Genomic DNA, 26,332 nt, shown 5'->3' on the forward strand with positions numbered 1-26,332 from the left:
GGAATCTTCATATAATTAATCCCATACAAAAAAATTAGAGACGAAACATTCGACAAAATAGACGATTCCAATTATCAAGACAGAACCATGACGAGCCTACCTGAACAATGTCCTCCAGCCCCTTCCAAGTCCCATTAATTATTATCTTCTCACTCTTCACTCTTGTTTGATTTGATATAGATCTTACTTTCCAAACGACATCTTTGAGAAGATCGGCGATTTTTCCCTAATTATAATTGCTCTTTTGGCAAATTTGTATTTTGTTGTTTTTTTTTTCTTTTTCGTTTCGTTGTCTGGTTGGGATGACCCTTTGAAATCATATTTATGTATGTTGTTTATTAATATAAGGGTAAATTACAAATACACCACTTGAGGTTCGATTAAAATACGAATCACCCCTTGTAATTTTGGAAATTACATTCCACCTCCTGAGGTTTTTTTAATTTCATAATAAATCGCCCATTTTATTAATAAATCATAAAATCAATTAACAGTTTCTAATAATATTAGAAATATATTTCGATTAATAATTTAGGTAATTTTATTATTGTATTGGAGAGCAATTATGAATTTTATTTTTATAGTTAAATAAAAAATTCTGACAATGGGGTATTTATAATTTTCAAAATCACATAGGACAACATGTACTTTAAACAAACCTTAGGGGGTGTATTTGTAATTTACCCTTAATATAAATGTTTCCATGTTCTTAAAAAAACTAGAGTAAATTACACTGATACTCCCTAAGGTTTTTGTTTAATACATATCCCTTCACATTTGAAAAATTACATTTATCCTCTGTCAGATTAAAATGACATATTTGTCCTTCAATCTTTTATACATATAAAATAATACAAATATTTTGTTCATGTCATTTTAAGGGAATAACAATCATCTTTTTTGGTTTAACTCACACAAAAAATTGATTTTTTTATTTTTCAATTTCTTTAATTTTTACTGAATTTTTTTAATATTTTAAGTAATTTTTTATTTTTTAGATACACCTAATCTAGATATACTTAATAAGTATAATATTTTGTAATTTTTTTTAATTCACCAAATAAAAAAATTCAATACATTTTCTTATTTTGTTATATTCAATGATTTTTTTATAAAGTTTTTTGTACAAATTTTATACTTTTTAAATATATCTAATCGAGATATAATGGTAGAAATAAAAATGAAAAATTATATTCATATATAAAAATTTATACAAAAAAATATCATAAAAGGGCAGGATAGTCATTTAGAAAATTAGGTAAATTACATTGACACCTCTTGAGGTTTCTGTTTAATATAAATTTCCCTTTCACATTTGAAAAATTACATTCCTCCCTGAGGTTTGTAATCTCATTACAAATTGCCCACTAGATTGTTGATGTCATGCCCTAAAATTTTTTAAATGATCATCTTGCCATTTTTTCTACTATTTATTCTTCCTATCATTATGATCATTCTACAACTTTCCATCATTAAATTCTACTTGAAGATATTCTTATTGAGTGATGATTTACAAACATAAATTTTATATGAAATTTTCAAATACAATGATATAACTCAATAGTGACCTTTCACTTTAAAACAAAACACTTATAAATATGATTTGTATGTATAACAATATCATTATCCGATATGTTCGTTTGCACACTAAAATATTCTATTTGTAACTAAGTAATAACTACTATTCTGAAGTATGGTGGTTAAGATCATGTGTCAATTTTCATGGATTAATCGAATTGTGTTGATACAAAAATAATAATTAAAATAATTTAAAAAAATTAAACAATAATTAAATGAAAGTTGGCAGGCCCAGTTTCTTCTCCCTTTGGCTTTTTTTATTTTTATTTTTTATATATATATATATATATAATTAATGATGTTGGAATGGTGGGGTGTGCACATCCACCGAAAGATTGGTATTATTTATTTCTTTATTATTTTATTTTATATTATAATATAATATAATATTAAAATATGTTATTTATAATGTACAAACACTCAAAAATATATATAAACACACAAATCACACAAAATTATAAAATAATATAAATAAATAAACTAATAAAGTGTATGTTAGTGGGTTACAGATTACTATTACAATATTTTTATGATTTTTTTCTAGATATATTTAAAAAATATAAAATTTGTACAAAAAAACTTAAAAAAAATCTATTAAATATAACAAAATAAGATAATATATTGAATTTTTATATTTTTTTTTGTGTTTAGTGAATTTTTTAAAAAATCACGTAATATTATATTTCTTAAGTATATTTAGATTAGATGTATCTAAAAAATAAAAAATTATTTAAAATATTAAAAAATCAATAAATTTTTTTAAAAAAACACGAAAAATAAAAAATAAAAATAAAAATAAAAAAACTCAATTTTTTGTATGAGCTAAATTAAAGAAGATGATTGTTACTTCTCTTGAAATGACGTGAACAAAATATTTACACTATTTTATTATATGACATGTATAAAGACTAAAAGACAAATATGTCATTTTAATCAGACTAGGATAAGTATAATTTTTCAAATATAAATGGAGATTTATATTAAATGAAAATCTCATGGGGGTGTCAGTGTAATTTATCATAAAAAATTTTAAAATATGATATTAACAATGCATTATAATGAAATTATAAATTTAATAAGAAAATTATAATTTTAGAAGCGAAAATCTATATTAAATAGAAATCAAGGTGTCTGTGTAATTTACCCAAAATACTAACAGTTTGAAATGATCAGCATCCGTTTGGTGTGTTCTATGTTCTAGGAAAACAGAGAGGAATGTATGTATATGCCTGTCCATACCTACCTGCCCAGGATAAAACTAGGTCAAAAAGCCCGTAAAATTATTCTTCTTTTATTTTTTTTTCTTTTTTAGTCTTTTTCCTGGTAAATTCAATACCCAAACAAGTTGCCGGGAAAATCATTCCAGTCCAATTAACTCTTTTTGTAAATTCCCAGAAGTCAAAGGACAGCAAGCTGGTACATGATTAGACGAACCCATCTGCATGAGAAGAATTGTCTACTGTCTATTGATCTAAACCAGTCCAATTGGCACTGAAACTCGAATTTCTTGGGAAACAAACAGAAAACTGTCGGAAAATTTCCTTTGTTGGGCACTTGATGCAGCAATAAGGTAGGTATGCACTCAATATCTATTCCTTCAGCATAGGACCATCTCCAACCTTTCATTAATTTTTTTTCATTAAATTTGATTCCAAATTGAGTAAAAAGCTTGATTTGATATGCATTACTCTAATCCTTTCATCCAATTTTTATCAAATTCTTTTTAAAAATTCTTCTATTATCCTAAATTTTCCTTTTCATCAAATTTGATGAAAAAAAATTCATCTCCAATGTAATCTTTTAAATTTTCATCAAATTTGAATTTGATGAGTTCTCAATTTGATGAAAAAATGACTCTTCCTTGATTTGGTGAAAGGATTGGAGATGAATTTTGAACTTTTTTTCATCAAATTTAAATTTGATGAAGAATAAAAAAAGTTGAAGTATTGGAGATGCTCTAAGCATAATTACTATGTAGATTTTAATATGTGTTTTGATGCTTTAAATTGAATCATGTTATATTTGAATATCAATTTTGTCATGGTTTAAATGAAATTTGATCCCTTTACTCCTTTTGCAGTTTGCCCAAAAAGCCATAAACTACTTTTTAAATTTTAAATTTCAAAATTTGAGATCTAACAAATCTCTGGAGTTCAACCATGATAGAACCAGAGCTCTATCTATGGTATTTTAGTGACTGAAGGAACATAATGGGATAGTAAGAAGAAGAAGAAGAAGAAGAAGATCACCTCGAGGGGATTGGTTTACTAGAATGGAATGGAGTAGAATGGAATAATCATTCAACCGGAATTTTCATTCTCATGCTTGGTTGATTTAAAAAAGTAATGAAAAATACATTGCAAATAGAACCATCATTCATCGGGAATGATCATCCCATTCCAGTAAACCAATTAGAGCATTAAAGCAAATTATCATTGATTGCATAAAAGTGCCATAAGGCATCTACACCTTTATATAATTAGAACACCAGCCAGCAACAGAAATAACAAGATTGCCGGAAAAAGAAATTAAATCATGCCAAAACAAATGGCACATTTGACTCCTAAAAATAAAATTGAACATTATCTACCAATATAGAAAGTAATCGTATCATTCCCCCACTCTTATTAACGATCTTGTCCTCAAGGTTGGAAAGCAACAAACGCTAGAAATTTCTCCCTGAGCGAGTGATAGGATTCCCAAGTAGCATACTCAATTGGAAAGCTATTCCACTGGACTAGAACGCCCACTCCTGCTTGATTCTTGCGTTTGACTAATCATCAATCCAATATAGCTTGGGGTTGGATCTTGGTTTCTCCTGTCAAGGAAATACCTGGTAGCTGCCTTTGAACAAGAAGGTGAACTCCAAGCTTCTTTTTCAAACAAGAAACATGGAAAACATGATGAATCTTAGGCTCTGTTTATTTCAATGTAAAATATTTTACATCAAAAAATATTTTTCATGTAAAATATTTTTATGCAAAAAAATATTTTCCTCCCTATTTTTCAGTGTTTGGCTGTTGTTTGTAAAATATTTACGTAATACTCAAATTGCACTTTCTCTAACTTGCAATGTGGACATTGAATTCATAATCGGAGAACCAGTTATTCACCTAGGCTGCCACAAAACCAATGAAGATTGCAAACCATGGTTTTCCCAACTGTTGAGAGGAGTCTTGTGGGTAAGCCAAAAATGACTTGCGAAATTTTGGAAAGGAAGTCATTTTTGAGCTTTTGATGAAAGTTATTTTTGTTAAAAAAATATTTTACTTACTTTGTGTTCAACCAAATAAAGCAAAATGAAATATATTTTACGGGAAAAAAACGGAGCCTTAGTGCCTTCAGGAAGGTCTAACCGATGGGCTACAGGTTCTATACACTCAAGCACCTTATAAGGACCATAAAATGTGGCTATAACTTCTTAGAAGAGCAAACTTGTATGGAAACTTGTTTGTAGGGTTGTAGCCGCAAATAGACCCAATCTCGTACCTTAAACTCCCTTTTTGTTCTATGCTTGTCTCCTTGTTGCTTCATTCGGGACTGAGCTTGATGTAGATTATTTTTGAGAAGTTGCAAAAGGCCATCCCTTTCTCTTGGATCACAATCTACCTCAAATGGAGTTTGTTTGGTAGTTGAATGATAGGTAGTGTTGTACCACCATTCTACCCATGAAAGCCAGCAAACCCAATCCTTTGGCTGATCACCTGTAAAGCACATCAAATAATCCTCTAAGGCACTGGTTAAAGACCTCTGTCTCTGGCCATCTGTCTGTGGTTGATAGGTTGTAAGATGGTCCACAACCACAAAGATCACGTTCTTCCCTTGTGAGGAAGGAAGGCCTTCTATAAAATCTATAGAGATATCTGACCACACTTGGGTAGGAGCTGCAAGTGGTTGTAGCATTTCAGGGTTGCTACTGTTTCTGCTTTATTTCTCTGGCACGTGTCACATTCTTGTACAAAATGTTTAACCTCCTTCTGCATCCCTTTCCAGTAAAAGACATGAGAGAGTCGTTTGTAAGTGCAAAAGTAGCCTGAATGTCCAGCAGAGGAAGATGCATGGAACTCGTGAAGTAACAATGGCTTTTGGGGAGAATTAGCAACCAATACAATTTGGCCGTTGTACCTAAGGTCCTTCCTTGCCATCCCAAGCATAGTGTGGGACAACATTAGGGTCTTTATGCAATTTGATTATCAAATCCTATATAGTTAGATCACTCGCCCACTCCGCTCGTATGTCATCTAGACCACCAAATATTGGAGCTGTTATAGCCGCCAAATCAGCTTGTTCAGGAAGTTGAGGAAGAGCATCAGCAACCTCAATCTTTGTCCCCTTCTTGTAAATAATCTCATAGTCATACCCCAGTAATTTAGAGACCCATTTTTGTTGCTCCACGGATGAGATTCGCTGTTCCAAAATATATTTAATGCTTTTATGATCAGTCTGTATTTGAAAATGGTGGCCAATAAGGTAAGGCCTATTTTGTCTCACTGCATGACTATAGCCCTCTTCTCCTTGTCATATATTGACATCTGTTGATGAACTGGTGATAATGCCTTGCTAGTGAATGCTAAAGGTTGACCCTTCTGGATTAGAACTCTGCCAATTCCCACTCCACAAGCATCACACTCTACCACAAAGAGTTCAAGGAAATCTGATAGAGCAAGGACAGGAGTAGACATCATAGCGTCCTTCAATTTGACAAAGGCAGCTTCAGCATCTGGCCCCCAATTAAACGCACCCTTTCGCGACAAGGTTGTTAAAGGTGCACTAATTTTTTCATAGTCCTTGAAAAATTTCCTATAATAGTCAGTTAAGCCAAGAAATCCACACAGTGCCCAAACATGTTTTGGTGTGTAGGGCTCTCAACCATAGCCTTTATTTTTGAAGGGTCTACTGCTACCCCATCCTTGGAGATAATATGACCAAGATACTCTACTTGAGGTCACAAATAAAGATTTCTCCTGAAGGAGGGTGAGTGCAATACACAGATGACATTTATGTTCCTTCTACTAAGATGAACTATAAATGAGAATATCGTCAAAGAATCACCAAAGGAAGTTTCCGACAACCGGAGATGGTGACTGGCCGAGGTGGCCGATTGTGGTTCATGACGGTTGGAGATGATGGCCAAAGGTGTTTTTCAGCTGAAGTGGTGGCCAGAGATTGTTTCTGTCCAAAGTGCGCCACATAGACAACTATGGTCAGAGGTGGGGGTGGTCAGTGGGTGGTGTCCAGAGGGAGTGGAAGATGAAGGAATAAAAATTTTCTAAACAAGCGAAAATAACTTTTTGTTTTTGTTACAATAATTTTATAAACTATTTACATTTTTTTTTAAAATGAAAGTAACTAAATTAGTTTTTGTTTATAGTTTTTAAAATTTTGTAAACTGAAACAAAAAATATTGATATAAATGTTACCAAACAGGCCTTTATTGATTCCGATAACCACTGCACTGCCTATTAATTTGTGTAAGAACTGAGCAGCTTATTATTAGAATATCTTATGTTATGCAGGGGAAGTTTTTGTAGTCTTCGTTCTTTTGGGTATTCTGTTCCTGAACGGACGAGGTACTTTAGTACTGTTACAAGCTGCTCAAATATTTTATTTTTTTCAGAAAAAAAAAAAAAAAAAAAACGATCCATTGCCTATAGTACATTGACTTGCTATTCTTCTATTACTGACTGCTCAAATATTGTCTTTGGTAAAAGAATTGATGTCATACTTGACATGAGAATGAGTTAAAGATGGTACATTTAGTTCTGCTCTTTGTCCATCCCTGCTATTATTTTATCTAATTATTTTTTCTTTTTTTGACCTTTTTGTTAGAATAGTATATTATTAGTTGTGTTATTTTTCTATTGTAATTATTCTATGCCTTAGGGCACCCTTGTAATTATTTATCTTCATTAATATAAAAAGGGGATGATATCACAATCATTCTCTAATCTTGGTATTCTCTAAAATTATCATGATATCAAAGCCTAACCCTAAAATCTAAACCTATCCACCCATACAGTTCCTGTTACCCACCGGAGCCCCCAGCCACTAGCTGGAGACAACCCATGCAGCCAGCAACCAAAAGGTTCCCTTTCTGTCGGCTCAAGTTGACTCCACCTTGAGGGGTTTCGGCTCCAGCCGAGAAGGACCCAGGTTGTTTTTGGGGTGGGTTGATGTCTGTCTAGGGTTCTCTTCTCACCTTGGTTAGTCGAAATCAGTACCGAAGATCACCCTGGGGTTCGAAACTCACCTAGGTTGGTCGAAATCCTCACCAAAGGCCCATCCTGGTCTCTCGTTGGTCTTTGCCGATAGGCCTTCTAGCCTAGTCGACCACTGGTGCAGTCGGCTAGGCAAGACGAGCCTCTATGCTCTCTTTGGTTTCATGCGACAGCATGTAGTATCGTCCCTCCCTCTACTGTTGTCTTTTTGTCTGTTGTGTCTTTCTATTGTTGACTTGGTCATGAGGTCTTGAACAGTGCACCTCTGTTTCTTCTTTTCTCTTGAAAAAAAAAATAAAGGAAAAAAAAAATAAAGGTTGCGTTTGATTGAGTTTTAGAATTATGATTTGAGAATAGAGCTGTATTTTGAGTTTGTGAGTTTTGGAATTATGATTTGAAAGAAGAAATTTGTTTAGTTATGAGTTTTGAAAAAAAAATTTAATTGAGTTTTAAATTTTTGATGTGACATGAAAAGAGAAAATTTGTTTAGCTATGAGTTTTGAAAATTTTCAAAACTTAATTCAAAAACTTATAACTCATAACTAAACACACAACTCAAAACTCTATTGAAAATTCCATTCAAAATTCATAACCAAACTTTTTTTAAAACTCAATTCAAAAAAATAATTTATCATTTTGGTCTAAAAAAAATATTTTGTATGTTTAAAAAATATCAAAACAAATATATATATTTTTTTCCAAATAACAGGTGGCGATGGGCAATTGCAAAAAAAAATAAATAAAATACACTGTTCCAGTCGACCAACTGAACGTCCGGGTAGACCCAAAATTCAAAAACTCCTCTGCAGAAGACGAAACGTGAAAGAGAAATATGTTTTGAAAACTCCATCCAAACGTGAAAGAGAAAACTGTTTTAAAATGTGTGATGGAATCACATTTTCAAAACTCCATCCAAACAGTGCATGCAAACGGAGGGGTGGAATCATGATTTCAAAGCCACACCAAACACAACCAAATAATTTCTATGAGTTCTTAATTGTTTACGCTTTTATAGTGGTAGTTGTGTTTTTCCTTCCACCACTATCTTCCGGGTTTGTGATTGGCACTAGTTTGGTTGAGGGTTCGGTAGTCTATGACAGATTACACCAGTGTGTCCACTACTTCTCAGACACCTAGGAGTGAGAGTTCCACTATACCTATTACTATAACTGATAACCCCAACCCTAATTTTAAAATCACCACCTCTCTATTTAATGGTCAGAACTATCTAGCATGGTCGCAGAGTTTGACTATTTTTTTGAAGAGTAGAGGGAAGATGGGGTATGTTGATGGCAGGATACAAGCACTCAGTACCACTGACCCGGGTTATGACCATTGGGAGATTACCAACTCTTTGATTATGGGGTGGGTTATTCGATGGTACCAAAAATTGGTGAGGGCTACTTGTCTATGGAGACTGCCTAGGATGTTTGGGACGCTGTGGCTGTCACCTATTCCCGTAAAAGGAATTTCTCATAAGCATTTGAGTTGCACCGCTCTATTGAGAGCTCTGTTCAGGGGGAGCAGACTGTTCTTCAGTACTTCACATTTCTCACCAACGGCTGGAAACGCCTTGATCACCTGCAGGACTATAAGCTTGTTTGCACTACTGATTCAGTCGGGTACAGGAAGTTTATTGCACAGGAAAGGGTCTTCAAGTTTCTGGCAGGTCTCAATGTAGAGTATGATCCGGTTCGGAGTTGGGTTCTGAGTATGGACACTCTTTCTTCACTTCAGGAGGCATTCGCCTATGTACAGAATGAGAAGAGTCGCCGGTCTGCTATGATGTCACCTGTCTCTACTGACCGCTTAGCATTACTATCTACCCCTAGAGATGGCCTCAGCCTAACTCCCATCCTTTCGTTTGCCGCTAAGTAGTCCGTATTCTGTGATTACTGTCGCAAGCCGCGGCATACTTGTGAGATGTGTTAGAAGCTTCATAGGACTCCATCCGAGGGTCGAGGTGATTGGTCTGATTCTAAAGGCGGTCGGTCAGGCCAGTCTAGAGGACATGGCTCTCTTCCACGGGCTCATAAATCTAGTGCCGTTGATACACTTGATTCTACTTCCGCTTCCGTTGGCCAGGCTTTTGATGGTCTCTCTGGCATGACTACTCATGAGCTTGAGGATGTTCTACGTCACTTATTGGACCGCCGGTCTTCTAATGCTCTCAGTACATCTTCCTCGTCGTTTGCCCGCTCAAGTAACTTAGCCTCTTCTCTTTGTATTTTCCTTTCTCATAAGTCTTTGCCCTGGATTATTGATTCTGGTGCCTCAGATCATATGTCTGGATCATCTGACCTTTTCTCTGCCTGTAAGCCCTTTTCAGGTCAAGACAAAGTTAGGATTGCAGATGGTATTGTTTCTTCTATTTTTGGGAAAGGTTTAGTCCATGTCACTCCTACCATACCTCTATCTTCTGTTCTCCATGTTCCAAATTTTTCTGTTAACCTGTTATCCTTGAATTATATTACAAAGGATTTGAATTGTAGTGTGACTTTTTTTTCCTAATCATTGTTCTTTTCAAGACCTTGTCACGAGGAGGACGATTGGCAGTGGTAGTGTAGAAAATGGTCTCTACTTCCTGGATCAACCGGACAAGCTTGCTCATTCTTCCACCATAAATCCTACTACCAAAGATGATTTATGGCTGTGACATCGGCGGTTTGGGCATCTTTCTTTTTATTTACTTAAACATTTATTTCCTTCTGTTTTTGCAAACAATAATGTGTCTAAGTTTTTTTGTGAGTCTTTTCAACTTAGAAAACAACACAGAGCTTCTTTTGCTCCCAGTTTTAATAAGAGTTTAGTTCTTTTTTCATTAATCCATTCTAATGTTTGGAGTCCATCTCATGTTATGTCTGTAAAAGGTCATCGATGGTTTGTTACATTTATTCATGATTTTTCTCATACTAATTGGGTGTATCTCATGAAAGACAAGAGTGAAGTTTTCTTTGTATTCCGCAGTTTATAAGATGATTTATTCTCAGTTTGGGGCCACTGTCAAAATCTTCCGTTCTGATAATGGGGGTAAATACATAGATTTTGGGTTAGGGCAATATTTTTTTGCTCATGACATTATCCATCAGACCTCTTGCGCCAATATCCCTCAACAAAATGGGGTGACGAAACGCAAGAATCGTCATCTTCTTGACATGGCTCGCTGCATGTGTTTTTCTATGAGTGTGCCTCTTTCCTACTTGGGCGACACTGTTCTCACCGCTGCCCATCTTATTAATCGTCTTCCTACTAGGTCTTGCAAAAACAAGCTCCCCTTCAAGTCCTCCTAGGTTCTGAGTCCTTGTTTTCTATTCCTCCCAAAATATTTGGCTGTGTCTGTTTTGTCCACAATTACTCTCTTACTCGTGGTAAGTTGGACCCTCGCTCCCTCAAATGTGTTTTCCTTGGATACTCTCCTACTTAAAAGGGTATAAGTGTTATCACCCTCCTTCTCATAAGTGGTTTGTGTCCATGGATGTCACCTTCTTTGAGTCCCAGTCCTATTTCTTGTCCTCTCCGGTGTCACAGTCCTTCCTTCAAGGGGAGCCTTGATGTGAAGTGATTTCTGTGATTCCTATGGTGGAACCAGTTGTTCTTGCACCACCACCTCTTACTGGGATACAAAACCCAATGTCAACAAGGATAGGGAATGGCAAGTTTATGTCAGGGATGAAGACAGACAGAAAGTTAACTGGATACAAGAGACCACTTCTGCTCACCCACTGCCATCTCCTGCTTTTGATAAGAGTCCAGGAAACTTTAAATCTCTTGAGTCCACTAATCTTGATACACCTATTAATCTTGATGTTCCTATTGCCAAGAGAAAGGGTGTGAGATCTTGTACTCAACATCCTATCTCAAAATTTATGTCCTACTCTCATTTGTTGTCCTCATAAATATTTCCTCTGTTGGCATTCTTAACCATTTTCAGGATGCTCTTGCTACCTTTGAGTGGAAATTTGCCATGATTGAGGAAATGAAAGCACTTAGGAAGAATGACACTTGGTAATTGACTGAGTTACCTAAAGGCAAACGACCTGTGGGATGCAAATGGGTGTATACTGTGAAACACAAAGCGGATGGTTCTATTGAGCGTTACAAGGCTAGACTTGTGGCAAAAGGGTTCACTCAGACATATGGCATTGACTATCAGGAGACTTTGCACCCATGGCTAAGATAAATTTAGTCAGAGTACTTCTCTCTCTAGCAGCTAATCTAGATTGGCCACTGCTGGAAATTTGTGTTAATGTATATAATAAGATAGTGGCATGTATATAATATGATAGTGGTGTTGGTGGCAGATAGTGGCATGTATAGAATATGATAGTGGTGTTGGTGGCAGATAGTGGCATGTATATAATATGATAGTGGTAGATAGTGGTAATATATAATATGTAAGTGGCATATAATGGGTTATAATGATGTTTGTAATATCTCCTATATAAGGAGTGTCATTTGGTCTTGTAAGATAAGAAGTTTTGAATATAACAGAAATATATTCCTTCTTCCTCATATTTTCGGAATTCTTCTTCCTCATATTTTCTAAGTTGGTATCAGAGCAACAAAAAACACAGCAGCCCTAAAACCGTCATAGCCATGTCGGAAGTCACGTCCGAAACCACTTCAACCCCTGCCGCTGCCATTCCGGTGAAAACGTCCAACTCTCACTCTGTCCAAATCACCACCATCCGCCTAAATGGTGATAATTTTCTCCGCTGGTCACAATCTGTCCGGATGTATATCCGTGGGCAAGGAAAGATCGGTTACATCACTGGTGACAAGAAGGCTCCTGCTGTTAATGATCCGCTGTTCGACAGTTGGGACGCTGAAAACTCCATGGTTATGACATGGTTGGTCAATTCCATGGAGGAGGATATAAGCTCTAATTACATGTGCTATACTACTGCACAAGAATTGTGGGATAATGTTAGTCAGATGTATTCTGACCTAGGAAATCAATCTCAAGTTTTCGAATTAACTTTGAAGTTGGGAGAGATTCGTCAAGGAGATGATTCTGTCACCAAATATTTCAATTCGTTGAAAAGGTTGTGGCAGAATCTTGACATCTTCAACACATACGAATGGAAATCAGTTGACGACTGCAACCACCACAAGAAAACTGTGGAAGACAGCCGTATTTACAAGTTTCTTGCCGGCCTCAACATTGAGTTCGATGAAGTGCGAGGAAGAATTATTGGCAGACCTCCTCTCCCATCCATTGGCGAAGTATTTGCCGAAGTCAGAAGGGAAGAGAGTCGAAGGAGCGTCATGCTTAAGAAAAAAGGTACTGGTGAATCAATTAAAATTTCTGCTTTAATTAGCGATGCTGCGGCCAACAAGGCTGCAAATTACCAGCGCAGGTTTGATGATTAGCCATGGGTCTGGTGTGATTTTTGCAACAAGTCTCGCCATACACGCGAAACGTGTTGGAAGATCCATGGCAAACCTGTCAACTGGAAAAGCAGCAAACAAGGAGAGAAGAATCGTGGCTTTCCTACCGCTAATGAAGCCGATTCAGGTCCCTTCAACAAAGAGCAGATTGATCAACTCTTAAAGCTGATAAAATCCAACTCCTCATCCGGTACTCCTAGTGTTTTGTTGGCACAAACAGGTAGAAATCCTAAAGCCTTCTCTTGCCTAAACTTCTCTCCGTGGATCATAGATTCCGGTGCCTCCGATCACATGACTAGTTTTTCCCATTTATTTAGTACCTATTTCCCTTGTTCTGGTCATGACAAAATCAGAATAGCCGATGGTAGTTTTTCACCTATTGCAGGAAAAGGATTTATTAAACTAACTGAGAAAATTAATCTCAATGCTGTTCTTCACGTCCCCAACTTAGCCTGTAACCTTTTGTCTGTCAGTAAACTATCTAAGGATTCTAATTGTCGTGTTACATTTTTTGAATCCCATTGTGAATTTCAGGACCAGAACTCGGGGATGATGATTGGGCGTGCTAGGATGCTTGAAGGTCTTTACTACTTTGATGAAGTACCTGTTAGTAATAAAAAAGCTTAGAGCTTTAATAGTACTAGTTCAATCTCTGTTCGAGAAAAAATAATGCTATGGCACTATAGGCTAGGACATCCTAGTTTTCTTTATCTGAAACATTTATTTCCAGAATTATTTAAAAGGATTGATTGTTCTTCTTTTCATTGTGAAAGTTGCATTTTTGCAAAATTTCATCGCTCTACTTATTTGCCAAAACCTTACCAGGCTTCCAAACCTTTTTATTTGATTCAAAGTGATGTTTGGGGCCCTTCTAAAATCACTACTCTTTCTGGTAAAAGATGGTTTGTTACATTTATTGATGACCATACCCGCTTATGTTGGATTTATTTGATGAATAAAAAATCTGACGTGAAAAATTTATTCACAAATTTTTACAATATGATTGAAAACCAATTTCAAACCAAAATTGGTATTTTACATTCTGATAATGGAACAGAATATTTCAATGAGCAGTTGGGTGAGTTTTTGGAAAAAAAGGGGATTTTTCATCAATCTACATGTCGGGATACCCCTCAACAAAATGGCATTGCAGAACGAAAAAATAAACATTTACTTGAAGTAGCACGTGCTATAATATTTTACATGCATGTTCCTAAATATTTATGGGGTGAAGCAATTTTAACAGCCTCTTATTTGATAAACAGGATGCCTACAAAGGTGTTAACATACAAAACACCTTTTGATTGTCTCAAAACTTTTTTTCCTGACACGAGGTTGTTTTCTGATTTACCCGCCAAAGTTTTTGGAAGCCTATGTTCATGTTCCCAGTCAATTTCGTTCAAAACTTGACCCCCGTGCTATAAAATGTGTTTTTTTGGGTTATTCCTCAAACAAAAAGGGGTATAAGTGTTTCGATCCTCAAACTAAGAAATTTCATGTGAGTATGGATGTGTCATTTGTGAAAACAAAATCCTATTTCCCCAACACTTCTCTTCAGGGGGAGACAAGTGGAGTAGAAGACCATTTTTGGGATATTTCTATCCCGCTCCCCAATGTCATTTATCCTACACAAAAATCACATCTGCCTGATAATGATCACTTAGGAGAACCAAGTTCTATGGTGCCTAGTCAAGAAGATTATTGTTTAGGGGGAGAAGTACTACAAAATGATCTAAATTCTGAGCTTCAGGTTTATACTAGGAAGCGATTTCATCTGAGGAATAATGACCCGAATGTCCACCCGAGTTCTGGCATCGAAATTTTAGGTAATCCTATTCCTTCTATTTCCGACCTTGATGTTCCTATAGCAATTAGGAAAGGTGTCCGAAATTGCATTAAACATCCTATTGCAAATTACCTCTCCTATCAAAGACTGTGTAAGTGTGGTTGGTAGAGTTGAGTGTGTTAGGTGAGAGTTGAGTGTGGTAGGTAGATGTAAGTGTGTTAGGTGAGAGTTGAGTGTGGTAGGTGAATATGTTTTTTCTCTTCTATATATAGGAGTCATTGTATACAAATTTAAATCAATCAATAATACATACAATTTATTCTCTATCTATCAATTTATTTTTTACATGGTATCAGAGCAAGGTTAACAACCTAGTCATTCTGCTTCACCGGCGGGCGGCAGTCTCAACTTGGCCGTCCGCCGGACCTCTACACATACCTTCACTCCGCTGTCACAAATTCTATAACTGAACCGAAACTCCGCCTTCCTCCGCCTTCACTCACCAAGAACCAGTCGCAGATTTCTCTCCCTTCCGGTTCTACCTCCTAAAGAAAAATGACCTCCCACATCGTTGGATATCCTCGCATGGGCCCCAAGAGAGAGCTCAAGTTTGCATTGGAATCCTTCTGGGATAAGAAGAGCAGTGCTGAGGATTTGAAAAAGGTTGTAGCCGATCTGAGGTCTTCCATCTGGAAGCAGATGGCCGGTGCTGGCATCAAGTATATTCCTAGCAACACATTCTCTTACTATGATCAGGTGCTTGATACAACCGCGATGCTTGGCGCTGTTCCCCCTAGATATGGTTGGACAGGTGGTGAGATTGGGTTTGACACTTACTTCTCCATGGCTAGAGGAAATGCCTCTGTACCTGCTATGGAGATGACCAAGTGGTTCGACACCAACTACCATTTCATTGTCCCTGAGTTGGGACCTGAGATCAAGTTCTCATATGCTTCCCACAAGGCTGTTGATGAATATAAGGAGGCTAAGGCGCTTGGAGTAGATACCGTTCCAGTCCTTGTTGGCCCTGTGTCCTATTTGTTGCTCTCAAAACCTGCAAAGGGTGTCGAGAAATCATTTTCTCTTCTCTCCCTCTTAGACAAAATCCTTCCAATCTATAAGGAAGTTGTTGCCGAGCTAAAGGCCGCTGGTGCATCATGGATTCAGTTTGATGAGTCCACCCTTGTGAAGGATCTTGAATCTCACCAATTGCAAGCATTCACTGCTGCCTACTCTGAGCTAGAATCAGCTTTGTCAGGCCTGAATGTTATTGTCGAGACTTACTTTGCTGATGTTCCAGCTGAGGCATTTAAAACCCTCACCAGCCTGAAGTGTGTCACTGGTTTTGGTTTTGATCTGGTTCGCGGAGCACAAACTCTTGATTTGATTACAAGTGGATTCCCGTCAGGAAAATACCTCTTTGCTGGAGTGGTTGATGGAAGAAACATATGGGCCAATGATCTTGCTGCATCTCTCAGCCTGCTGCAGACTCTTGAGGGCATCGTGGGTAAAGACAAGCTTGTTGTTTCCACCTCTTGCTCACCATTCCACATTTTTGAAGTGAATAGTGCTGGTGGGCCCTACCACTAGCCAAAGCAATTTATAATCCTGATTTCTCTCTTCTTTCCACCGAATTCCACTCAATTTGTCTCCACTCCTGTTTGCATTTTTCTCTTTTTTCTTTCTTTTGCCTTTTCTTATCCTGACATCCACATGAGTTTGTCCCTCTCTTTCCTCCGTTTGCTTTCAAAATTAATTATTATTTTTTTCTTTATTTATTTTATTTTATCAAAACAAAAAAACAAAAAAAAAAAACAAAAAAAAAAAAAGAAAACCTTCTATTCATTCAATCTCATTTTTCTGCTCAGTCTTGTACCTTCAAGCCATTTAGATTTGCACAATACACTCATTTTATTTCTATCGGGACTTCGCCCTGATCACCATTCTACAACAACAAAAAAAAAAAAAAAAAAAAAAAAAAAAAAAAAAAAAAAACACCAAACCAAACCAAACCAAAACAAACAAACACAACCACAACACAACAACCACACCCACAGTGGGATTTTTCTTCTCTACTCTGCCGCAGGTCTCTTCTTTTTGCCTCCGTCCTGGGCGGCCCTTGACGGTGTTGCCTCCGTGCTTCCTAGACCACCAAGCAAGTTGCCTCCTCCCTGCTCCTCCACTGCAGCATATGGCGGCCCTCCAAATCGGAACATCACGGTGGCCTTCCGCTTCAGCTCCTTATTTTCCGCCTTTAGCACACATATCTCTGCTCGCGCATCCTTATACATGCGCTGGAGCAGAGCTAGTTGGGCGTTTAACTGCTGCACCTCATTTGTCCTACTCTGCAGCCGGTGCGACAGGTTTGTGACCGCAGTCATGGTCTCCACACATGACTTCAATGTATACTGATTGGCCTCCACATCCGACTGCACTGCCATTCTTTGCTCCACAGACCGCATAGGGAAGTTCAACGGAGCAAACTCCGAGGCGCTTGGTTGAGGTTCCAGTGCCACCACACCAGTTGTCTCTCTTGTGGACTCATTGAGGTCGGGAAAGAGAGTGAGCAGACCATGGGACGAAGAGGCCATATTCTGGGTAGCTGACCGGGAAGAAGAGGCCATGTTTTGGGTTGCTAAGTGTTTCAGCGAAATAGCAATTTCAGACTGGTAATGTTCGGAAGGGTTGGTTACAGAGTGTTTCAAGATTTGCAGCTCTTAGAGGCAATCTCTCAGAAAATGAATATCTCTCTCAGAAAATGAAGAGTTTTTCAGAAGTTTTTTCACAAGGTTTTTTTGTCTTCGCTTCTGCCTCAAGCACAGCCTCCGCCTCGGTTTATAAAGACCATGACGAAGAGGCCGACACGCGCTCTGTCGATCACGTGCCTTGCCGCGTGTCTGGCGCGCCTTTTTATGGATTGGGCACGCCTTTTGATGGCACGCCTTTTTATGGATTGGACACGCCTTTTGATGGCACGCTTTTTGAAAGATTGGGCACACCTTTTGAGGGTGCTACTTTTTAGGGGTCCGACAAGACTCTGTAAACTGTCCCGACATTGATTCCGGTTAGCTCCTTCATGGGTCCGACAAGACTCTGTAAACTGTCCCGACATTGATTCCGGTTAGCTCCTTCATGGGTCCGACAAGACTCTGTAAACTGTCCCGACATTGATTCCGGTTAGTTTCTACAAGGGTCCAGCAAGACTCTATAAACTGTCACAACAACTGTCACAACATTGTCTGCTACAACGGTCCGACATGACCCTATAAACTGTCTTCTACATCGGTCTGACACCGCCATTCAGTGTCCTCTACACCGTTATGACACCACCATACAGTGTCCTCTACAACGTTATGACACCACCATCCAGTGTCCTCTACAACGTTATGACACCACCATACAGTGTCCTCTACAACGTTATGACACCACCATCCAGTGTCTTCACCAATGGTCTGACACGACCATACAGTGTCTCCTATCCTCTTTTATTTTTATGTATTTTCTTGTTTTGTTACTCTCTCCAAACTCAAGTTGGTTAGTTCCTATCCCCCTTGAGTTTGAGGGGGGCTGTAAGTGTGGTTGGTAGAGTTGAGTGTATTAGGTGAGAGTTGAGTGTGGTAGGTAGATGTAAGTGTGTTAGGTGAGAGTTGAGTGTGGTAGGTGAATATGTTTTTTCTCTTCTATATATAGGAGAGTCATTGTATACAGACTGTCTAAAAACCATAGAGCTTTCACATCTAGGATTTCACACTTGTTTGTTCCAAGGAATATACAGGAAGCATTGGATGATCCGAATTGGAAATTAGCAGTCATGGAGGAGATGAATGCTTTAAGGAGAAGTGGTACTTGGGAGATAGTTGATCTACCCAAAGACAAGAAAACAGTTGGGTGTAAATGGGTGTTTACGATAAAATGTAACGCAGATGGAAACGTTGAGAGATACAAGGCGAGACTGGTGGCTAAAGGCTTCACTCAAACTTATGGGATCGACTATTAGGAGACGTTTGCTCCTGTTGCTAAAATAAATTCCATCAGAGTACTGTTATCTCTTGCAGTAAATTCAGATTGGCCTCTACATCAACTTGACATTAAAAATGCATTTCTCAATGGTGATCTTGAAGAGGAGGTGTTCATGAGCCTACCGCCGGGATTTGAGCAGAGACTTGGAAGCAACAGAGTATGCATATTGAACAAGTCATTATACGGACTCAAACAATCACCAAGAGCGTTGTTTGAACGCTTTGGGAAGGCAGTTATCAGTTGTGGCTTCTCGCAGAGTCAAGCAGATCACACAATATTTTATAAACATTCAAAAGACAGTAAAATTGTAATTTTGATTGTTTATGTTGATGACATCATTTTAACTGGTAATGATGAAGCAGAGTTAGCAGCCCTCAAAGAGAAACTCGCAAAAAAATTTCACATTAAGGATCTGGGAGCCCTCAAGTATTTCCTCGGAATGGAATTTGCAAGATCCAAGGAAGGTATATTCGTTAATCAGAGAAAATATGTTCTTGATCTCCTTGGAGAAACAGGTATGCTTGGTTGTAAGATGGTGGAGACTCCGATCGAGCCTAACTTGAAGTTACAAGCTGCTAAGGCTGAAGAAGTCAAAGAGAGGGAACAATATCAGCGACTTGTAGGGAAATTGATTTACTTGTCTCATACACGGCCTGATATTGCCTTTGCAGTCAGCATAGTAAGTCAGTTCATGCACTCACCAGGGGCAGAGCACTTTGAGGCCGTTTATAAGATCTTAAGATATTTGAAAGGAACTCCAGGGAGAGGCTTACTGTTCAAGAAACATGGACATCTTCAAGTTGAAGTATACACAGATGCAGACTGGGCAGAAAGTGTTACAGACAGGAGATCAACATCCGGATACTGCTCCTTTGTAGGTGGGAACCTAGTTACATGGCGGAGTAAAAAACAGAATGTGGTAGCTAGAAGTAGTGCAGAAGCAGAGTTCAGAGCTGTTGCCCATGGAATCTGTGAAGTAATGTGGATTAAAAGAATTCTTGAAGAATTAAAGCTTTCTCACCCGACACCTATGAAGGTCTATTGTGACAACAAAGCAGCTATATCTATAGCTCATAATCCAGTTCTACATGATCGCACAAAACATATAGAAGTGGATAAACATTTCATCGAGGAGAAAATCAATGCTGGCATAATCTGTATGACCTACCTTCCAATAGGTGAACAATTAGCTGATGTGCTAACGAAGGGACTACACAAGAAGCAATTTGATAAGCTGACTAGCAAGCTGGCTATGGACGATATCTTCAAACCAGCTTGAGGGGGAGTGCTGGAAATTTGTGTTAATGTATATAATAAGATAGTGGCATGTATATAATATGATAGTGGTGTTGGTGGTAGATAGTGGCATGTATAGAATATGATAGTGGTGTTGGTGGCAGATAGTGGCATGTATATAATATGATAGTGGTAGATAGTGGTAATATATAATATGTAAGTGGCATATAATGGGTTATAATGATGTTTGTAATATCTCCTATATAAGGAGTGTCATTTTGTCTTGTAAGATAAGAAGTTTTGAATATAACAAAAATATATTCCTTCTTCCTCATATTTTCGGAGTTCTTCTTCATCAGTTTGATGTAAAGATTGTCTTTCTCCATGGTGACCTAGAAGAAGAGGTATATATGGACATCCTCCTGGTTTTGAGGATCATCAAACAGAGGGTAAAGTATGCTAGTTTCGGAAGTCATTATATGGTCTCAAACAGTCTCCAAGGGCTTGGTTTGAGAGATTTACTCAGGCTATGCTTAAATATGGCTTCAAACAGAGTCAGACAGATCACATCTTATTTGTGAAACATTCCTTATGTGGTAAGACTATAGCGCTCATTGTTTATATGGATGACATAGTTCTTACAGGTGATGATAGTGAAGAAATACCTCTATTGAAGAAATATTTGGCAAGTGAGTTTGAAATCAAAGACTTAGGGAGCTTGAAGTATTTTCTGAAAATTGAAATTGCTCACTCCAGGGATGTGATATTTATCTCACAGAGGAAGAATGTTCTTGACCTATTGAAGGGAACTAAGATGCTTGGCTACAAGGCCTGTGACACTCCACTAGAACCCAATCAGAAACTAGGGGATGATGAAGGAGGAACACTTGTTGATAGGGGGAACTATCAGCGATTAGTGGATAAGCTCATCTATCTATATCACTTCCGTCCTGATATTGTTGTTGTTGTCAGTGCGGTTAGCCAGTTTATGCATGTTCCTCATCAGATTCAGTTCGAGGCTGTCATAAGAATTTTGAGGTACTTGAAGTCTGTTTCTGGTAAGGGTCTTTATTTTTCAAACTCACTCATCTTCGTGTGGAAGCTTATATAGATGTTGACTAGGTTGGATCAATAACTGATAGGAGATCGACTTCAGGATATTGCACCTTTGTTGGAGGCAACCTAGTTACTTGGAGGAGTAAGAAACAGAATGTGGTTGCTAGGTTAAGTGCAAAAGCTGAGTTTAGAGCTATGGCACAAGGGGTATGTGAGCTCTTATGGATTAAGTTATTGTTGAGTGATGTAGGTATTGATCAGACGGACTCCATGCGGTTATACTGTGATAATAAGGCCGCCATCAACATCGCTCACAATCCGGTTCAACATGACAGGACAAAGCATGTTGAGATTGATTGCCACTTCATTAAGGAGAAACTCACTAGTGGCACAATATGTATTCCATTTGTGCAGACCGGTGAACAACTCGCTGACATCCTCACCAAGGGAGTTGGGAGTAAGCCATTGCATGGCATCTTTGGCAAGCTGGGCATGAGAAATATCTTCGCACCAGCTTGAGGGAGAGTGTTAGAATAGTATATTATTCGTTGGGTTATTATTCAATTGTAATTATTCTATGCCTTAGGGTTCGCTTGTAATTATTCATCTTCATTAATATAAAAAGGGGATGATATCACAATCATTCTCTAATCTTGGTATTCTCTAAAATTATCACTTTTCTGTTACAGACTCTGAGATTCTTGATGGCTGAAACAATAGCTATAGTAGGAGCAGTTTCCAGTGCGGTAGGGGCAGCAGCAGGAGTGGTGCAAGCTGCTTCTCAAGCTAAGCCGATATTTTGGGATCCACCCGTGGACGAAGTGGAGGAGATTCATGATGCTTTAAATGCAGCAGTACGTGCACTCAGTTCTATAAGGAAGGATTTCATGAATGAAGTTGAGAGAAACAAGATGAAGGCACCATCTGAAACTTACATGGAATGGATCAACAGGGCAGTGGAGATTGAGAAACAAGCGAAATTTTCAGTAGATGAATATGGAAAACATAGCAAAGAAGAGTCATCTTTTTGGTTTCCTTCATCCTCATATTTCAAAGAGGAGATGATAAAGATGTACAAGAAAGTTACCAATCTTCTAAATGACGGCAACCAAATCAGAGATAAAATTCTGGTTGATCAACCACCAGAAACTGTATTGAAGAGGAGGGGACCAGATATCAACAAATTCGAAACACTTCGAAAACCACTAGAGCAGATACTGGATTTGCTGGAAAAAGACAATGTTAAGGGGATCAGAATCCACGGAACAGTGGGGATTGGGAAAACAACCATAATGCTCAACTTGAATAACCATGAACAAGTTGCCAAAAAGTTTGACATAGTCATATGGCTCACAGTATCAAAAGAGGGGAGTAAAAAAAATTTGAGCCGGGAGCATCTGCAACAGGCTATTGTGCAAAGAATGGAAATAAAGATGGAAGGTGCTAGCAATGCTGACAAAGTTGCCCGAAGAATATTCAAGGAGTTGAAGGGCAAGAAGTACTTGCTACTTTTGGATGATGTCAAGGAAGATCTCAATTTAAATGAAATTGGGATTCCTGAAAGCAACAATGGCTGCAAGATAGTATTAACAACTAGGCTGCGTCAAGTTTGTTCCTCAATGGTGGATAGGGTGATTAAGGTGACATATTTATCTCTAGATGAGGCATGGAAGATGTTTCAAGATGTTTTAGGAAGCCCAAAACTTATTGCAAATCAAAAAATTCGGAAACTTGCTTGGCGAGTTTGTAAAGAGTGCAGTGGACTTCCACTCTTGATAGAGAAAGTAGCAAATACTTTCAGATTGAAAAACACCGAGTACCTTTGGAGTGATGGATTGGATAGTTGGAGGATGTGGCCTGAAAAAGAATGTCAAGGCATTAGGGAAATGTATAAATTGTTGAAATTTTGTTATGATGACTTGGACGATGACACGTATAAGAAATGCTTTCTTTATGGTGCATTATATCCTGAAGATAGTGACATCAACACAGATTATTTGTTGGAGTGTTGGGCAGCTGAAGATCTCCTTGGCAATGATGATTGTGCAACGAAGGAGTCCATCATGATTGGACATTTAATATTGAGCCGCCTTAAGAATGTGTCATTACTTGAGGAAGGTAAGAATGATAACCGTGTTACAATGCACAAATTCATCCGACAAGTAGCCTTATATATATCAGAAGATGAACCTGATTGTAAATATCTAGTGAAAACGAGCAAAGCATTACGACGGCCCCCAGATGAAAAATCTTGGAGTGAGAAGAAAAGGATCTCATTGGGTGACAATAAGTTGGATTGGTTACCAGATTCCCCCAATTGTAGTTTGCTTTCCAGTCTCTTCCTGCAAAAGAATTTGGCTCTTGACATGATCCCTGCATTATTCTTTGAGCATATGAAAAATCTTAGAGTTTTGGATTTATCTGACACAGGAATCAAGTTGTTACCATCATCTCTTTCAATCTTGATCCGACTCAAGATCCTTTATCTAAATAATTGCAAACATTTGGTGGAGCTCCCTTCTGACATTATAGAGCTTGTACATCTTGAAGCACTTGATATTCAGGGGAGTGGAGTCGATAATATACCACCTCATATTGAGAAGTTGATCTGCTTAAAGCGTTTGCGAGCATCATTTGCCACCAAGTCTGGAAATGAAAATGCCTCCCAAGAGGTACATTTTAACTATAATATAATTTCAAAGCTTTCTAAATTGGAAGAATTGGTCATTGATGTGAAATCTCCGGAGCAATGGTCTATTGCGGTGGTAGAGAATATCATAAAAGAAGTGGCCGCATTGCAAGAACTAAAGTCTCTGAAGTTTTCCTTTTCTGATAAGGTTGTAGACGTCATTGAGGTTGCACCTATGACTCTTCGTATCAGCGTTCCTAAAGCTACAATTCTCCTAAGTTTTATCGAAAGTAGTTCATGGAAAGATGTCCAGAGCATTAGCTCATTTGAATTTTACATTGGTTGCCAAAACTCAGAACCTCCTCAAATTCCCGACTTTTTTAGATATGATAAGTATGTCAAATACTCCAATAGTGTGGGTAGCAATTCTCCAATTCTCAGAGTCCTTGCTGAAGCTGATGGATTTGAATTAGTGAACCACAAAGACATCAAGCAGCTGTCCGACCTTGGAATTGCAAGCATGAACAAGGTCCAAGGTTGTCTAATTGAAAGTTGTGATGAAATTGAAACCATAGTGGATGCAGTGAACAGTGCAGTATTGCCAAACTTAGAGCACTTGTACATAAAGAATCTACCAAAGCTGGAAAGCATTTGTAAGGGCCCAATGCAACCTGGAAGCCTAACTAAATTAACAACTCTACATCTGACTAGTTGTCAAATGATGGTCAAGATTTTTCCTCCAGGTGTGATTCAACAACTTAATGAAATCCAGTATTTGAAAATTGAAAAGTGCCAAGAAATTGAAGAAATAATTGCAGAATCTGACGCTGCTGGAAATCTGAATGTACTGCCAAAGCTGAAGGAGCTGATTCTCCTTGACATGAAAAAATTGAGTGGTGTTTGCACAATTGAGTCACTGGAGTGGGGATCCTTGGAGAAGGTTGAGATTTTTAAGTGTCCTGTTTTGCTTGTATTACCTTTCAACAAAGATAATGCAGCAAAGCTGGAAACTATTGAAGCAGAGAAACAATGGTGGGAAGCATTTCCATGTGGTGAGGTCAAAGAACGGCTTAGAAAATTTTGTACCCTCAGGTAATGTTCATCTTTAATATGGTTTGTTTTCATAGTTTGTGCAGTTCCTTGTCTAACTTGAAATATTTCATAGGTCATAGATCTCACAGTGATACTGCTTTCAGAAGATGGTCATATGAGCTCTTGAAATTCAGCAGCCCTATCTCTTTTGCCAAAATAGTTGAGTAGTCCCACTGGCATGGAGCTTTCAAGTTACTTTGGATGTGATGGTGATGGTGATGGTGATGGTGATGGTGATGGTGATGATGATGATGATGATGATGATGGTGATGGTGATGTTGTTGTTGTTGAGTGCTTGTTTTGCATGCATGTGTGTTTGTTCCTTCTTGTTTGTCCTTGTCTATGCTGCAGCAATTTTACATGTATGTATTCATATATGAAAACAGCAGACCTGGTTTCTGTTTTATATGGTGTGCTACAGAACAAGACTGATCAGCTGGCCATGTATGTTATCTTTTACTTAGCACACTTCTTTGTGTTCTGTTTTAGCCGTTGATTGATATTCTAATTATGTTCTCATCGCTCATATGCCCTCTACTATGACTCCTTTGCTTCCCTACTCTATTATCTGTTTGACTATACATATGCACTGAAGCAGGACTACTTGCAAGTACTTAAAAGTGACAAGGGTAAGATTTTTCTATAAAATGAAATTCCTAATGATTTTTTATTTGATCAAGTACTTCGCACAGTGTGATTTCTTCTTTAGCGGACGAAGGTGATTCAACAAGAACACCCTTTTCTTTATTCTTGTAATGCACATTATGTTTCACTCCTTTTTCTTCTGCTTGCTCATATTTTGTAACATCTACCATGATTACCTTTCTTCCAAGTTTGATGTACAATGCAGAGTTACCATCTATGTGAGCTTCAGAAAAATAAATAAATAAATAATAGCTGAAAATTTATTTTCTTTGTCAAATTAAACCATGCAAAATTCTATACTCCAACAAGTGAATAACAGATTCAAAATGCAAAGCACACAAATGACACAAACCTATCTGTATACTTGCTGCTGATCATTCGATATGTAAATAATTGCCCCACTTATTATTGTTCTGTAATTCTCCCAAATTTGAATCACATCAATAAAAAAATAATAATGATAATTGTAGCATAGACTCATTTGGGCATTTAAGTAGTCTCTAACTTCTGGGACATGTACAAATTTCTTCAATGGATGAAGTTACAATTCTATATAAATGGATGAATGCAATTGCTGATAAATAGAAGTCCTCAAAGTCGGTATGTGGCACTAGCATGGCAATGGGTAGGGTATGGGTTGGGGCCCCTATCCCACCCCTATTCCCGTTTCTGCTGCTTGCC

The 26,332-nt window shown here is 37.7% G+C and overlaps 1 protein-coding gene and 1 pseudogene across 15 annotated transcripts; both read left to right on the forward strand.

Annotated features, from left to right (window-relative positions):
* Window positions 1-2,662: 2,662 nt before the first annotated feature.
* LOC114279959 (putative disease resistance protein At1g61300) lies at window positions 2,663-25,532 on the forward strand. 14 transcript variants are annotated; one of them, XM_082914571.1, is made up of 5 exons: window positions 2,663-2,840; window positions 2,974-3,148; window positions 7,095-7,148; window positions 21,975-25,006; window positions 25,080-25,532. In XM_082914571.1, exons 4-5 carry the CDS (start codon window positions 21,990-21,992, stop codon window positions 25,084-25,086), a joined length of 3,024 nt encoding a protein of 1,007 aa, XP_082770697.1. In that variant the 5' UTR covers window positions 2,663-2,840; window positions 2,974-3,148; window positions 7,095-7,148; window positions 21,975-21,989; the 3' UTR covers window positions 25,087-25,532. The 14 variants fall into 14 exon arrangements, with proteins under 14 accessions (XP_082770697.1, XP_082770693.1, XP_082770698.1 ...); XM_082914567.1 differs by having other exon boundaries at window positions 25,111-25,532; XM_082914572.1 differs by lacking the exon at window positions 7,095-7,148.
* LOC145820066 (5-methyltetrahydropteroyltriglutamate--homocysteine methyltransferase pseudogene) lies at window positions 13,840-16,949 on the forward strand (annotated as a pseudogene). The gene has a single exon (XR_014360982.1). The product of XR_014360982.1 is annotated as a 5-methyltetrahydropteroyltriglutamate--homocysteine methyltransferase pseudogene (transcript).
* Window positions 25,533-26,332: the final 800 nt, after the last annotated feature.

The sequence above is a fragment of the Camellia sinensis genome, chromosome 2 (genome assembly GCF_055761805.1).
Source record: "Camellia sinensis isolate YWXY chromosome 2, ASM5576180v1, whole genome shotgun sequence".
Classification (NCBI taxonomy): Eukaryota; Viridiplantae; Streptophyta; class Magnoliopsida; order Ericales; family Theaceae; genus Camellia; species Camellia sinensis.